This window comes from Coturnix japonica, chromosome Z (genome assembly GCF_054131305.1).
Source record: "Coturnix japonica strain WE chromosome Z, WE-NBRP24, whole genome shotgun sequence".
NCBI classification, from domain to species: domain Eukaryota; kingdom Metazoa; phylum Chordata; class Aves; order Galliformes; family Phasianidae; genus Coturnix; species Coturnix japonica.
The window spans coordinates 72,629,060-72,645,772 of NC_140702.1; the positions used below are offsets into that span (position 1 = coordinate 72,629,060).

At 39.6% G+C, this 16,713-nt stretch overlaps 1 protein-coding gene across 7 annotated transcripts in view; it reads right to left on the minus strand.

Moving 5' to 3' along the window:
• EPG5 (ectopic P-granules 5 autophagy tethering factor) overlaps window positions 1-16,713 on the minus strand; it is a 51,146-nt gene that overhangs the window by 9,666 nt on the left and 24,767 nt on the right. For 4 of the 7 annotated variants that reach the window (XM_015848199.3, XM_015848198.3, XM_015848196.3 and 1 more), the window contains exons 17-36: window positions 16,539-16,679; window positions 15,290-15,434; window positions 14,251-14,448; window positions 13,657-13,767; window positions 12,893-13,012; window positions 11,959-12,125; window positions 11,565-11,792; window positions 10,186-10,309; window positions 9,342-9,486; window positions 8,466-8,637; window positions 7,397-7,559; window positions 6,659-6,801; window positions 5,934-6,090; window positions 4,805-4,999; window positions 3,579-3,792; window positions 2,968-3,128; window positions 2,646-2,853; window positions 1,923-1,998; window positions 1,149-1,252; window positions 225-400 (exon numbers count right to left, since the gene is read on the minus strand). In XM_015848199.3, the coding sequence (XP_015703685.2) occupies window positions 225-400; window positions 1,149-1,252; window positions 1,923-1,998; window positions 2,646-2,853; window positions 2,968-3,128; window positions 3,579-3,792; window positions 4,805-4,999; window positions 5,934-6,090; window positions 6,659-6,801; window positions 7,397-7,559; window positions 8,466-8,637; window positions 9,342-9,486; window positions 10,186-10,309; window positions 11,565-11,792; window positions 11,959-12,125; window positions 12,893-13,012; window positions 13,657-13,767; window positions 14,251-14,448; window positions 15,290-15,434; window positions 16,539-16,679 (3,148 nt within the window). Of the gene's footprint in view, window positions 1-221; window positions 401-552; window positions 697-1,148; window positions 1,253-1,922; window positions 1,999-2,645; window positions 2,854-2,967; window positions 3,129-3,578; window positions 3,793-4,804; window positions 5,000-5,933; window positions 6,091-6,658; window positions 6,802-7,396; window positions 7,560-8,465; window positions 8,638-9,341; window positions 9,487-10,185; window positions 10,310-11,564; window positions 11,793-11,958; window positions 12,126-12,892; window positions 13,013-13,656; window positions 13,768-14,250; window positions 14,449-15,289; window positions 15,435-16,538; window positions 16,680-16,713 lie in introns of those variants that run through there. The other 3 variants (XM_085528189.1, XM_085528188.1, XR_014939141.1) reach the window with 3 other exon arrangements.

The following is a 16,713-nucleotide window of genomic DNA, read 5'->3' on the forward strand; positions in this document are numbered from 1 at the left end:
AGCACAGAATGTCATATTGAAATTGATGGATGAGGCAGCACCGCCCATGTACATTTGGGAACAACCATGAAACAAAAAACGAGTATCTGTGATTTACTTTTGGAGTAATTCATAAATAAACGAACTTGAAAAGCTTCCTTCTTACAGGACATTCTTTAGCTCTGCAGCTATTTCTAAGGGCAACAGTAATCATGGCTTTATTTCAACTGATGCCACCTACTCACTTTAAAGAACTCTTCCATAAGCATCTGGTCTGGATGCATTTCCTTCCATGGAAGTCTCCTGAATTCAGTATGGAAAGTGTAGAGAATAAACTCTGGCATTTTGGGAGCTGTGCAACATCCACAGTAATGCATCAGATGCAACCAGAGAGCACCATGGTGGCCTGGCAGCAGCTTATCTAAATCCAAAGGAAATAACAGAATTAGCAGCAGGATAAGAATCGAGGGAAGCATGGTTACAGAGGAAAATCCAGTTTTGAAGATGAAAAACCACAAGTACAAGATTCACCAAAGCACATGCATTAAATAAAAATTAAGCTTTAAATACTGCACTTTTGTTTTCCTTTTTCTTTCTTTCCCCACTGTTAGTTTAGTTTTTTTTTACCTTAACGTTAGGCAACTTATGACTTCATGTTCTCTTGAGCAAACACTGGACAGCAATGAAAGTTCACTGTTTTTGTGACGCCGGTGTTCCCTGCATTAGTTACATTATTTTATTTCATTTTACTCTAACAAATCTGGAGCCTTAAAAATGCATGATGTTGTTTTCACATATTTATTTATACAAGCTAGGTTTGAATCCAGATCATCATTAAAAGCAGTTAAGAGGTATTTGTGAAAATATATATATATATATATATATATATATATTTCATTCCTATGCCCCATTATGCATTAGAAACAACACACAAATACAAATACCAGCTCAAAATGATCAGACCTAGAGATTAAATTATCCCCAAGGTCAGCTGCTGAGATACATCACTTGTTAGCATAACATACTTCTGCTTATTATGTTGTATGGGAAACTCAGACCTGGAAGGGAGTCTTCCCTTCCTTTAACAAACAAACAAAATTCCTTTACATCCCACATCTCAATTAATGAGAAAGTGCCCCTGCCTTCTAACAACATGGACCTTCACATACCTTTAAAGCTCTCATGCAAAAGCTTGATGCAATCTGTAAACAAACAGACCATGCTGGATGCTGCAGGAGTATCACTCTCCAACCAAGGGTAGCAGGGCTGGTTACTGAAAGCAGAAATAAATTAAATAAAATAACACCCCACTGAAGATCCATGACACCATCAAATACATAGAAATTATTTGTTTGATATTTCCTACAGTAATTAAAGAGCAAAATGTAGGAACTCCCAGATGATAGTGCATACCCACAGTCAACACTCAAGTGAAATACAGGAAACACGCTCAGAGCTTAAAAAGCCTGTGGTTCTGGAATAAAGTCAATTTGAGGTACCTACCACTAAAAATAAGTGTGTGAAAACAAAGGTCTAACAAGCCAGCAGATAATCATAGGACTCATCTCACCTAAGGTTCCTTTAAACAGCACCAGCACATGAGTTCGCATTTGTTAGTTTTTGTTTTGTTGTTACTAAACAAATGAATTTTAAAATGAAATTTGAGTGTGCTTTCAGAACTAGCTGCATCCCACCCCTATTTTTCTCATCTCTGTTTCTATTTCTCATACCAAAAGCAATTATCCAGTGTAAGCACTGTACAGTTTCCTTATGCAATTCATTAAATACTTGCATGTGTCATATTGTTAATTGTTATGCAACAGCTATTTAAGCAGAAAGTCATAACACACACACACAAAAATCACAGTAGTAAAAGACATTCTCACAGGGCTAATGATCTCCTTTTTCATAATGAAACAAATTTTTGCTAATGCAATACATACCTTGCATCTTCCTTGTCTAAGACCAGTATCCATGGCTTAAACAGTCCAGCAGTAATTGAATACAGGGACTGCAATGCTAGAAAACACAAAGTAAAGACGTTTATTCCTCAAATCAGCAACCATGAACAAATTACTTCTCCAAACCTGGAGAAAATGTTCTCTCCTTATTACGATGTTAAATCAGTTCTCTGTGATCAAAAACTGGATGCACAAGGCTTATTAGTAACATTCATCAATATTATGATGATTTTAACAACAACCATAAGCATCTTGTACTGTTTAGATCTTGTCGTTATTGTTTACTTTAACATAACTTTCAGATTGCAGACACAACAACAACTCACAAAATGTTTACCTATATACAAAAATGGAAGATGCATACACAGTTTTGTCCAATTTAAAAACCACATATCATGATGACATCAAGTATTCCCCCCTTTGTCCAAACTTGTGCTCAGTGCAAAAAAATCACTGTTTTCTTTAAAAAGGACTCACTCCATAAAATAACCTGAAAGCAGACTTTGGATCAGGAAATTTAAAGAAGAATCCTCCTTCAAGCAGGCTTATAAGAACAAAGGAAGTCCCAGCTGGCTCCCTGAAGAGCTTGTTAGTATTTCAATACTGTCATCATTACACAAATACAAAGAAAACTAAACGGCCTTTAATAGAAGAAATTAAGAACAAGCACTCAGCTTCAAGTCATGTGCTCTTAAGACATCTTACCAGCTAAAACTCTGTTGCTGCCAACAGGCTCTTGGGCTAAACTGACAACTTCAGTTTCAATAAGCCGTTTAATAAGATACTCCAAAAATGTGTTCACTTCAGGCACATAAGGACTCCATTTTGAAAAGAGACCGAAGGTTCTGAAGTCCACTGAGGCTAGACGAAGCTTGCTGAAAGAGGTGGAAAGCCATTCTATTGTCTCTCTAACCTGTAAAGAGAACAAACACTAATCAACTGAAGACAGACTGCACAGTAGTGTTAGGACTGTTGGGACACCCATTCAGCTGCAGAACACAGTATACACAACTTGCAAGCTACCCACCTGCTCTGCAGACAGAAGGACTTCTCCAGCATCTCGCAATACAGGACTTTCAGTGCAATCGCTTTTCTTGAAGCTCCCCTGTTCAGCCACCACTGAACCACATCCCAAAGCTTTAAGTGCTGCCTTCCAACAGTCAGGGCTTAGAAGCTGCTCTGAGGAGCCTGGGGGAAACAGAAAGCATTCTGGTTTCAGCTGGGACACGTGTTTTTTATCCCCTTCATGGTGTCTTGTACACTGTTATTTTTTGGTGTTAGGAAAAAACCAAAGCTGATAACACATGGATGTTTTAGCTGTCACTGGGCAGCGCTGCACAAAGCCAAGGACATCTCAGTTTCTAGCTTCTTGTACTGTCCTGCCAGCTAAGGGGGTGGAAGGCCCAAGGAGCTGGGAGGGGGCAAAACTGGAACACACTGACCTAAACTGGCCAAAGGGGTCTTCTACACTGTATAACATCATATGACAAAGAAGGGAAAATAGTGGAGAGCTGACCAGGATGGCCAGCCCTGGGGACTGGCTGGGCATATCACTACTCTCATTATTCTCCTCTTCTCTCTTTGTAAATAAGCCAGAAGAGTATAAAAAGCTTAGCACACATCAATTCAGATACTCACTTTGTACAAACAATCTTAGAAAATCACTATAGTGATCAGGGAACTGATACTGGAGGAGGTTAGTCCAGTGATTGCAGAAGATATTAAACGGCATCAGAATATCTTCTTCAGGTTCAAGGCCACATGCATTGAGAGCCAAGTGAATAGATTCCAGAAGCCTGGTACGCTCAGATAGAGGCGGCTTAGTGACATTTAACCACTGCGTAAGGTCAAACTAGAACAAAGGACAGGAAGCATTTGTAAGTAGAAGCTTTCATGGCCACAGCACCTCCAGGAAAAGGGAGAAACTTCAGGGTGAAAAGCCTCCCTAGGTTTTACCTACTTAAGGAAAACCTGAGAAACTTTCATTTTATTAACCCCCATCCTAAAACCAAGGTCATTCTCTATAAAGGTTACAACTCAGCATATTAGAGATACTGAATTTACACAGACTCTTATCAGGAGGGTCTCCAGTTTATAGAAACACACATGCTTCAGTACAGCTGTCAAACAAACACTTAAATGCACTATGCTGGACTAGTCCTTGCAGTCCCTAAGTTTTCATATGGAGATTCAAAGCTTTTGTAGCCCCCAGGCAATCTGTTTCCAACTGGGTCAGCAGAGTCAATGGTGATTTATACCACCAAGGAAAGCTCAGTCATGCCCAAACCAGACCAGCTGACAGCCACAGCTGTAGGGTTCCTAAATCATATCCCTCCTTGCTGAGGGATATGATTTAGCTGGGAAGTATTGGTAATGGTTGGACTGGATGATCTTCTAGGTCATTTCCAACCTTGATAATTCTGTGATTCTCTGTGTAATGTAATGAGAAGAAAGATTTCTGTTTGTCTGCTTTTTTGGCTTTTTTTGTTTGTTCGTTTGTTTTAAGGACAGATGGGATTCACTGGCAATTCGAATGAACACCTCCTCAGAGGTATCAAGCAGAAGATATCACAAAGAGCCTGCTTTGATTTCATCTCATGAGTAAGAGCGTTCCGAAGTGGAAGCCATTGGAAGCACACACTTACATTATCCGGGCTATGAAAGGGGTAGTTCAACATCCCCATCTAGACTTGCCTCCAGTCTCTCTTTAGTTTCAATATAACAAAGAGCACTTATCATGAGCAACATACAAAAGCTGTCACAGTTATTTTGAAGTACAAGGTTTCTCTCTCTCTTCCATAGCTTTAAGAAGATCTACATAAGCAACCCACAAAACAGATCCAACATTCGTGTCAGGATTTTACCTTTGTCAACAGCATGAAGACAACATCGCTGTTGTCCTCGCTCAGAAAGGTCACAACTTTTTCATATAAAGCCACAAACTCATCAGGAGAAGCAACAGGAGTGAAGTATGGGGAAAGAAGCGTACAGAGCCTTCGGTTGTGCAGGATTGTCTGGAGGAGACGTCTGCACTCTGACTTGGTCCCACTGATGAACACCTAAGGAATGATGAGAAAAATGGTCCAATATGAATCTACTCAGAACAAAAAAAACCAACAACACTTACAACCCTTTCTTGAGATAAGCACAACTGTGCTACCTAAAAAAAAAAAAAAAAAAGCTGACTGTATGAGAGCAGCTTCAAGTAAATACTGCTCTTCCACCAAAGGTAACTGTAAAATAAACACTGGTTCCCAGCACGCTGAAGAACAGCACTTGTGACTGCACAAACTGCATAAAAGTACTCAGAAGTCCAATTTTTTTGATAAATTAAACAAAGTGAATCCAGATTTCAGCAGCCCTATTTGACACCAGTAAAGATTAACTGTGGCTATAGAAAGCTGTTCTGCACCTCAACTTCTAATGTACAGTTGGGCATGAGAAAAAAACACTGTATCTAAGAGATCAAAATAAATATCTGGACACACAGCAGAGGCTAGTGCTTTTTCACAGAGCATCTATGTAATGCAATGCCATTGCAAACATTACCACAAAGAAGCAGCAAACTTCTTGCCAACTCACTGCACAAAGAACACTGCAAGGCTTTAGACGACAAAAGACTAAACACAGATTTGTGTCAGCTAGCAAACGATCTATAACAGAGAAACACATGCCAAGTCACTCTTTTGTTCTGTACCAAACTTCAAGCATCCCCATGAAAACCTAGACTGCTTCAGCACTTAATTAGTGTAGCATGTAATTAACAGGGAGCATCTTATAGTGCTGAGCAAGCATCTCAGAGAAACAGCTTTCATTTTGCATGCGTGCAGGCCTGAATTGTCCAATATATGATGTACATTACACAACTTGCTGAGTGACAAAAGGGATATAAGCTTAGAAGTTAATTTGTAGGCTTCTGAAGGTTTTAGACACTCTATATCAGCAGGCAACAGGGGTAAGTGTTAAGCATACAGTACTAGAGTATACACTCACCTGGCCTAGGATCTCTATGCAGGAAGTGAAGAACTGCCTTGTGGGAGGGTTGCGTTGAGTTTCATCACACACATACTCCACCATGATAAAAAACAAACTAATTCCAACTTTCTTAATTGCAGGCATAGGCTGCACTTTGTAGATATTTATTAAGGTCCTGCAAAATAAATAAATAAATAAAAGCCAATTCAATTTGCACATGGAAAGAAATCTACGTTACTACGGAAAGGTTTCTTGCATCAACACATCGCGTTAAGATAACTGTTTCTGGTTTACATGATGATTAAGTGTGGTCTCACAGGACCACTGAATGGTCCAGTTGTGCAAGGACCTCTGTGCCCTCAGTCCCATCTGCCCCAGCAGGGAATCCAGGCCCACAAACAGGTGGCTTATGAAGATCTTCAGGAGGGAAACTCCACTCCTCTGGGTAATTTTGCCATATTTTAAAGCTTAACATAGCAGCACTGCCATCACTCAGCCTGCTCTTGCACAGCTAAAAAGGGTATTCTAATGCAAGATATAATAAGTTGAGGTAGAGAACATATTGTATGACATGTTATGGTTGAGTGATAAGCAATTAGCACAGGCTTATTCCTTTAGAGGTCTGTCATAAACATACAGGTCTCAGGGCTCCACCAATGCTGCAGATCTACATTGACATACATTATAAAAAGCAAGCAAACAGGTTTGACGTTGCTATCTAAAACTGTGCCTGAGCAACTTACGTTATAAAGTTTTCTACGTGCACTGCTGCTTCCACAACACCCACAGAAGGTGGCTTCATAGCTTCTGCTTGCAGCTGTCTCACTTCTTTTCGCAGAGCATGAAGCTGCTGGCTCACTGCTTCGTTTTTGTGTTTCCCCTCAAACTAAATGACAGAAAGAGACATTCATTTCAGAATAAAGGATTTTTGGAAAAGATAATTAATGTGGCAACTAAAAAAACGAAGCAGAGCCTAGTAAGAGAACTCTGACTGTAGAAGGCTTTCTCCTGTGAGTCTGATAAGACTTACTGCATTCTACCTCTTTGTCACACTCTTTAGTTATGACACACTAATATAATCCATGTCTTTGACAAAAGTCACGGAAAAGGAAACTTAGGTGAGATCAAGACATTCACTTAGCAAGCAATATAGATTAATTCCTATGAACATTCTGATACCTTCATTCTTATCTGTGAGTATATTCTTACATTCACACACTGGGAAGCAATTTAACACAGACTCTGTGAGTAATACAAAACTTTATGCAATAATTTGCTCTTCTGTTGATCTGCATCACCTTCACAGAATTACATACTACATAATTCAAGCTTCACGTTAGATTTTCCTTGATATTTTCTTATTTTAACAGACATATGGCAGCACCACACCAAATAAATCCATTCTTGTAACCATTCAAACATTTCACCTCCATTTGTCACTTCCACCAGTCCCAAAACAGAAAGGATGCCCTATTGCTAACCTGGACTGTTACATGAGCTGCTCCCTGGCAGCCTTTACTTGATGCTCCCCGGCACTCCAGGTGGAGGGTGATCTGCTCCTCCCGATTAACATACAGCTTGGGTATGGTGTCCAGTATTTCACTGTTCAGAGCAACATGTTGGGATTCCCAAAGAGCTGCAGTTCTGAAAAGCATTTGTTAATGAGGTTACTGAAATCTTTAGCAAGAATAGTAATGCTAAGAATTTAAAAGGAAGAGCGGAGGATTCAATTCAATACAAAAACTCATGACTTGTTTATAACAGAAAATGAAAGCTTAGAAAATGAGTGTTAATAACTCCATAGTGATAGATCTTCAAAATTCTAAAAGAAAATGCTTCATAAGAAGAGCAATACTATTTAAGCCTGTATAAGAAATGTATTTTAATAATTCTCAATGACCAGATGGGAAATTAAGTACATCACCTGCTGTAAGAGATGCAGTTTTATGTCAGATAAAAAAAGGGAAAAACAAACCTGGACTGTGGGATATTCAGTCAAGAGAAAGGAACCCACCTGACATTGCTGCTGGAATCATTAAGAAACATCCTTTCTTAAGCTTAATGAGGATTTTCTTTTTTAAACTTACTCTAAATAATATTATTAAATAATTACAGCATGTGGGAATGGCTATGAACCATCAGGTGTGCCTGAAATACATTGAATTCTCTTAGTAGGAACATTAATAAACAAAGTTTCCTCCCTTTCATTCACAGACCTAAAAGCTCTCAGAAATGAAGTCTCTAGCATCTCAGTGCTTCAGATTATCACCACTAAACCAGTGCAAAACGGTTAACTAATTTTCATTAAGCCTAGGCTAAAGGGAAGATTTAATTAAGAAGTACAATGAATGAGAAAAAAATACGCAGCTGTCAGATGTCAGCTGATGTAATCTCAGTCATTAGATAAGACTTGTGCAGAAAACCCTGGTAAATAGGCAGAAGCTAAATACTGTCAGCCTTGCGCTAACACCACCAGTCAGACTGCTGTAAAAGAGACACGAAGACACTGTTGGAAAGTAGGAAGGCAGAAGGAAAACAGCAAAGTCTTACTTGGCATGACCCTGCAAGACTTTAAGGTCGGTGTGTGTGAGCTGAATTGCTTCTTTCTGATTTATCAGACTGGCAGAGGAAATAACTGGCACAGGAGCTTTCATGGGCTGGAGTGAAAGAGGAGGCTTGGGCAAATCAAACTTCTTCAAATTATTCAATATCCTTTCTTTGGCTAGAAGAAAACACAGAAATCATTTGGTCAATAAGAAAACTTTAGAATAAATCAAACAAAATTATTATCTCATGAGGATAATACCATGAGGATTCAAGAAGCCACAGCTTCCCTTGTTTACCCTTAGCCACTCCTACCTACACATTCTTCAGTTTTCTTCTTACCACCACCATCTATTCTCCTCCTCTGACAGAGGCTCATTGCTCCTTCTAAGACAAAGTCACCTTCCTCTCCCTACAGTTCACCCCTGTCTCTAGTTTTGTCAGCTCCAATTCCTTCCCAAAGCACGCTCTCTTTCCAGGTCAGTTCTCTTCTGCTCATTCCCACTCAGGTTACCCAAATAATACCAATTCACTTTGATATTCCAGTTTCTTTCTACTTCCTCCTTCCCCTTTTTAACCAGCCCCACAAAAATCCTATCTCACCATATCCTTAATACACCTACCATAATTATCTCTTTTTGTGCTAAAACAATGCTTTTGCTGCATTAAAATCCCAAGTAAACAGCAAGTATATGGCTAATAAAAATATCAGAAACAAACTTTCTGGGATTAGTTACAGTGGTTTTTGACTTTGCTTGCAGCTGTCTTTTACCTACACTTTCTGAAGATCCAGCCTGTCAGGAAGATGCTTTTTTGAGTGAGTTAACCCATAATAGTAGCCCTTTCTGTCCTAGTTTTACCCACAATATTCTTATATCTTACCTGAAAAAGGGTTGGTGAAATCTGTTTGTCCTGCAGAAACAGCAGCTGGTGTGTGTGATTCAATCTGAGCCCGCATCCAAAGGTTTACAGCTTCCTGAAACTCGTGATGTATCAGTTCAATATTGACATACTCCATCCACAGATCCTAAAGGGAGAGAACAATTAATTTAAATCACCATAATTCTGGTAATTACCATATGTTGTGCATCCACCGCATTAGCTAGGATGCTGACACAAATGAAACTGGACTCCGCTATTTCAAATTTATAGGAAAACTACATTAAAAAAATATCTAAAGTGATGAAAAAATCATTTAATATGAATACTTACAATTCACTGAAAAATAGAGGAGAAACCTGACAAACACTAGAGGAATGAGAATACAGCAGGCACAAGGAAATTACCATCCAAAATCTTCCTCTTGCAGGCATTTAAATTTCAATAATTACAGAGGTTTAACAGCATGTATTTCTTTTTCCCTAGCTCAAATAATAACCTGGTATTTTATGGATTACCAATATAAGCACATTTGTACATTCAATTTAAAGATCCAGATATTTCTCTAGAGTAACAACACTGAAAAAACTGCAGAACAGTAAGAAAAATAAGGACTGAATTCTCACTAAGACATGCTAAAAAATAATCTATACATGAGCCTGGCTTAAATATAAAGGAAGGCAGCTTAGGACAGCAGAGGATTTTTACAGTTCCGACCTTTTTCCTAAAGATACCATACATGATAAAGGAGTACTGAAGACCAGAGTATATCTCTCACTTCATTGGAGGACTTTAGCAAATGAAGCAAATTTTGGATCCCATCCCACCAATGTCTTTGGTACATCACCTGTTGATTCTGCATGATTTTAGCAAGTCTGTGTGCATCATACTGCTTTGGTAAGGAAGGAATGTACGTGTCTCCTTTCTGAAAGCTCTCTTCTTCCAACCACAAAATAAAAACATTACAAAGCCTGAAAAGTGAAACAAAAAAAAAAAAAAATGAAAAAAAATAAAATCAATACACACAGCATATAATTATAACTGGACATCACCACACCTTTGTACTACAGTATTAAATATCACAAACAAATCAGTGTCACTGATGAGAAAATGGAAGTTCAAAAGTCAGCCCTGATTAATTCAGACCATATTTTCTCTTCTGTCTAGAAGGCCATTAAACTTTCTGAGCATAAGATTTATTTGGCTGTAGAATGCTTTGGATTTATGATGGAGCAGGGAAATCCTTTGAAATGAAAGGCTGACAAAATATTAATCAAGTTATAGCCAGTGAACATCTCTGGATTATTTTTCACCTATGACTGAGAAAGATTTATAAGCTCCCTTGATTGTTTGTACAGTACATATTGATTGCTGGGGAGAAACACTTATCAGCAGCTCAGATGCTGCATGCCCAAGACCCCTCAGCAAGGGACTCCTTCCAAGTTATCTCTTCCAACTGTTGTTTCTAGGAAAATTCAGACACCGTAGCACTGCAAATATTTCTTAAGGCAGCCTCTCAAACTACAAGTCTGTGCAACAGAAACATGGACTTCTGTATTTGCTTCTGGTTTCACTGAGATACATGGCTTCTAGAAACAGCCAACTTGCCATTCCTTACAATGATGAGCGTTCATCAGCTGAGTTGCAGTACCTGAACATCTCCTTAGCATACCCAAAAGTGGGGAGATGCTTTCACTAAGGTTTTGAACAAGCAGAAGTACCACTCTCAGGCTAGCATGTAACACAATCACAGCTCACCTCTATGTTGGTAAACTGAGCTAACTGAATCATGTGCTGAAGTTCCCAGTGAATTCCCTGCTGTATCCAGGTGGAAGCTGGGGCCCAAACTATGTCAAATGTATATATACACAAAGACAGCTCTTAGATTGATAGTCAGTGATGTACCTAAGTAGCAGATATGCCTAAACAAAAAGCATTTTAACAGAAGAGGAACAGCACTAATTAAAAAACAAAATTCTCCCTTAAGGAGAGTGACAACTCTATCAATTGTGCTTTTATTAGTAGGATCAACCCTCCTCAACAAAACACCTTGTATCAACAGTGATACCACCACAGCTAGGTATATAACAAGTGATTAGGTACTCTGGGTCAGCCAAGAGCTGCAACCTTTCTCATCTCCCATGGCTAACACTGCTCCAGTAGCACAGCAGCTAGTAGCTCTGGCAGCTGTCTTGAATGAGACTGAACAGAGCAGGCCTTCTTTACCTGACGAGCTCCTTATGCAGATCTGGTGAAGTCAGGTAATCTGGCAAGCAGCTCGCCTTCTCTGGTGGTTTGTCACTGTTCTTTACAGGACTCTCCACTTTCAGTGCTTTGCTGGCAGCGTGGTGGAAGTCTGCCACCTCTGTTAAGCGCTGCTTCATTTCATTTAATAAGTTAATGTGGGCTGCACTCTGGAAAAATCGTCTTCCAATACAGCCATCAACAGGTAATCTGAAAATGAATAAAGAAAAGTCCTGTAACAAGTACCAAATATGCAAACAAACTGACTCTGGAGAAGTTTCTTGGTAACCACCACTCCCATATTAGTGAGGCATTTAACACAGTGCAAGAATCTTAGTGCTCACTATTTTGTCACAGCCTTTAAGATCAGACTCACCCATACTGTGGTCCCGGTCTGTGAAGGTAAAGCAGGAAGAATTTCTGCCAGATCAGTGGCATGAGAGGGTGATCAGCAGGGGTAGCAAGGGCCTGGTGGGCCCAGCGATAAATCATGAGCCTCTGAAGTGAAGGTACAACAGGCAGCTTCAGCTGGGTCTGGGCTTTCTGCAAGAGAACATTTTCAGACAAGTGCCCTGGTGCAGTTCCTGATAGCAGGTTATAACAGCTTATCCCAGCAGATCAGCGCAGCATGAAAACTCAGCAATTACAAGGAGAAAAGACTGAATACATTCATATGTATATTTGTGATACACCCATACATCATGTATCATAGCTCTCAGAGAACAACGCTGCTGCCACTGATGCTTGTGAAAAAACTAATGCATGAGTGGGAACACTACTTAATGAAAAGCCAAAGTAAGGGCCTCTAGTGCTAATCACAGCTCACACTCACATAGGCAGACGTTAAGCTTCAATAAGACTGGTGGTGTCAGAGAACAAAGCAGCAGCAGGGAGAAACATGGCATTCACTTTTTTTAATGAAATTCAGATCTAAAACATGCTTTCTGACAGACATATTCCCACCTGTAACATAAGAACACCCATCTCAGCGGTACAGAATGAATGCCGCAAAGACTGAAAGGCATTCAGATGACCCAGGATATCAAATAATTGCACTAGTTACTGAATGAAGTTTTCAGTAAATGATTGCATATTAAAAACAGATTTATACGGTAGTCTTTACATATTCAACTCAAAACACAAAGGAAAGCTTCCATTAGATACGTTTCCCCCCTGGAAAGCCAAGCAGGAAAGGTATTAGTTACACTTTTGTCCAGAAAAAAAAGAAGTGAAAGAGATAAAAGCCACACGACGGAGAAGAACACTTCATAGCAGTTCCCCTGTGAGTAGAGAATGAACAGCCCTCTCACCTTCAAAGCTTGATCAGGAGACAAATCATTAATGATTAATTCTCCTTCCACAACCCTGCGAAGCTGTGAGTCTTCTTCAAATATGGACTCAACATTTAACACCATCCACGAAAACCAGACCTGTACAACACAGCAACAGTGGACATACTGATAGCAAAGTTGTGAGAGAAGGACCAGAAAAAGCTTGCTCTTCTATTTCTTTTCCAGATTCTCATTAAATACCTGCAGAAGTAGTGCCACATCAAGAAAAGGAAACTGAAGAGCAGTTTCCTCCTTATTTACAGGCACATACCCTTTCTGTACAGTGTCTAATTTTGAACACTCCATCTCCAGCTGAGCTACTGTAAGGCTTTACTTTGTTTTCCTTCATGCTTGAGCAGAAGGAAAAATATTAATCAGAAATGCATGAATCTAGTAGAAGAGTCAGCCTTTACACACTTTCTCCCACTAAAATATATCAAAAAGCAACTAAAGATTTGTATTAGCCTTAACAAATTAATCCTATTTGTGCATTCGTGGACATAGATGCAACAAAATTCCTCTGTGGAAAAATGCTCCTGCTCTCATTGGTATCATAAGTCTGCAACACTTTGTTCAGCTAAATTAGGATTTTATCATAAGAATATGTGTAGAAAGAGAGGTAGGGATAAAAAAAAATAAAAAATAAATAGAAGATCTACAAAAACCCACAGAAGCAGGAAAAAACAAACACCTGTGTGATGCTTTTCCCAGGGCTGTTTATGTAACACCATCATGCCACTTACCTGAGAGGAGTTGGCATTGCCCTCAACAAAGGAGGGAGTCACATTGCCTGCCACAATCCAGCTAACAAGAGAAGACAGCAGACCTTTGTCACAATGATAACCTAAAGCATTCTGCAAGGAAACACAAAACATTTTTTCCCCTAAGAGGCCTGATAGATAATTTACAGCTTCATGCTGCTTTTCCTGAGATTCATCTCTGACTCATAGAATTACTTCCCAACCACAGTTCAGCCAGTTACCACTGAATCCCATACTTGTGCCTTATTTCTCATCAGTCAAAAGATTGTTTTATAGTGATACTGGTTTTTTCTCAAGAGAGGATGCTCTACTGTTGCTCTAAAGATACTGTTTAACATATGAAATGCAAAGAACACAAACTAAAACACTATGGTGGAACTCCTCTAAATGAAATCTGAATTTCAGGTAGGTTTTAATTATCAGTTATCAGTTATTCCACTCATCTTGAGCTATTCAGAACCGAATTAAATGTCTGTCACTCATTACTGCAACTGTTCTTGTTGCCCTTCAGGAGAACAGATTCATATCAAAATCAGACTTATCCAACAGCCACGGGAAAACACAACACCCACATACCTTGTGCTGTTGGTAAAGCAGCTTTTGTATGCAGTCTTCCTGGCTGTACTGAAAAGCAGCTTTACATAGGTGATCCAGTAAGTAGAGTGTTGCCTGGTCCCTGTGCCACAGCTGCTGGCTGATGAGGACCTGAACCCAGAACTCCAATACTGCAGTTGGCCCCACTCCATTTGGCTGGCTGCTTCGGAAGATGTGAGTCTGTCAAATTCAAGGGCAGAATTATTCAAGAGCTTTCTTTCAGCTTGAATTGAAGCATAAGGATCTGCTGAAGAACTGCTCAGCTCACATGAGGCTATGGGTCTGTCCTTAACACACAGCAATGCTCTCTATACCTATGCAAAAATATATCTCTTAGTCATCTCCAACCTCTGAAAGAGATTCTGCATCTTAGAGATCAATGCATCTGAGGGGATTAGCAAAAACGAAGTCCACAATAAGCAGGATCCCATACAACCTGCAGACATAAACAGCACCTGTGCCTGAAGTGTTGCCTGCTGTTCCTGCAAAAGGATCTCCCAGAGTAGACAATCATCTCTTAGCCCTTACTTTCAGATGACAGTGGGCTTTGGTTCTTGACTGCTGTTTCTGAGCACAGAAACGTTCTGTCATACTGTGGTTATAAATTAATGGTCAAAAGCAAAACTTCCAAACATTTGCGTACCTTCCCTATTCTTCAACTGTCTCAAGCAAAACAGTAGCAATTTTTGTCACTTTCCCTTTTCAGAAGGAGTTCTGATAATAGGAAATCCATCTTCCAAGAAGTCTGTCAGGCACATATTGTTGAACTGTCCAGCAAATTGCCAAAATTAGGGAAGCTTCAAGCAAAATACCTCAGGAAACCAAAGCCAACATTTCAAGCTCAATAAAGAACATTCTATGAATGCAGAACTGACACATGTGGTACCTTTGTAACTTTAAATGTTAACTTAAACATATATATATATTTATATAAAACATAAACGTACACACATATATACAGACACACATTTTATAGGCATTTCTCCTGCTACTTTCATTTTGTTTTTTTAAATCTTCTTACCTGTATCATACTACTGAGCAGTTTAACATTTTCTCCATAGCTCGCTCCTGTCAAGTGCTGTGTTACCTTATGTGTGACCTGCTGGGTCATGCCTTGAGGGACTCCACTATCCAGCTGAAGGAACAGTTGGACATGAGATAAAAACCTAAGAATACCAACAAATTAAATTCCATTAATTAACTCTAGAATGAATTATACAGCATGAGAAACAGAAGAACTGCTTCTAGAGAGTTTAAAACTTGAGCACAAAATTTCCACAGCACTAGTGACACCCACTTACTGGGATTTTGCTTTATAACAACGCTGCGAAGTTAACTGCTCCATTTTAACCACATCGTTTGCACAGTACAAGCAGCTCAAAGCAGACTGTAGATCCAGGCTGCTTTGCCAGAACTGAAAGCATCTGAAGTCATAGAATGCTTCCAAAATCTGAGAACTGAACAGTGAGTGACACAGCATACGTCCTGAAACGTGGCCAAACTGGAAACTGCAAGTGTACAGCTGTGCAGACAGCAAGAAGTAGCTTGTATTTTCTATTCAGCTTTTTAGAAAAGGCAACACTTCCTGGAAGCAACAAGTATTCCAGTAGCAGAAACTTCTACAGAACAGCTCTAACTCTTTGAAAGAGACTCATGCAATCTATTCAGTTAAACACATTTCAAGACCACTGTTTGGTACTAAAACCAAGCAGCAGAACAAACTTTGCACCTGCAGTTAACTCTTCTGCCCTCCAAAGGAGGTGGACCACAGCAAGGCTGCCTTTTGGGAATGGTTCTTGACCCACCTCAGCACACAAGTCCAGCCCAGGATTTGTCCAAGAGGCTGCCATGTGACCCAAACCAAAATCACATGAGTGACCACATTACTAATTTACCAGGACAAAGAGCTGAGGCCCATCACTTGGGAACATTCCCATTCGTTGCTCAACTTACTGATAAGAACACAGATAATATCAACTGCATATCTTTCCCAATCACCTAAAGCCAAGGGCTCCTGTCAGTACAGCTCTTTGCAGCTCCCTTCCATGGCAAAGCAACATTTAGTGGTATTTGCACATGATATTCAAAGGGGACATTTCCACAGCTGCCCTCTGAACCACAAGCCAAAAAGTATTTTGACAAATAAAGCATGTATTCTTGCCTGACATGCCAGATTCTCACTAAACACAAAACCCAGAATGAGTAATACATTTAAGATTAACTTTCACTGTTCTTAAGCAATAAACATGTTAGGAATACATTGTACTTACTGTTCATTCTTCAGGAGATAATATTGGCAAGAATAAAATATGGGTAAAACTTTATCCAGGACGTGGACTACTGTTCTCAGGTATCTAGACTGGACAAGTACACCCAAAAGAGGAATCCCTTCAGCACAGAACTTCTCAATGCTGTAAAAACAGAACAACAACAAGAGGAAGAACA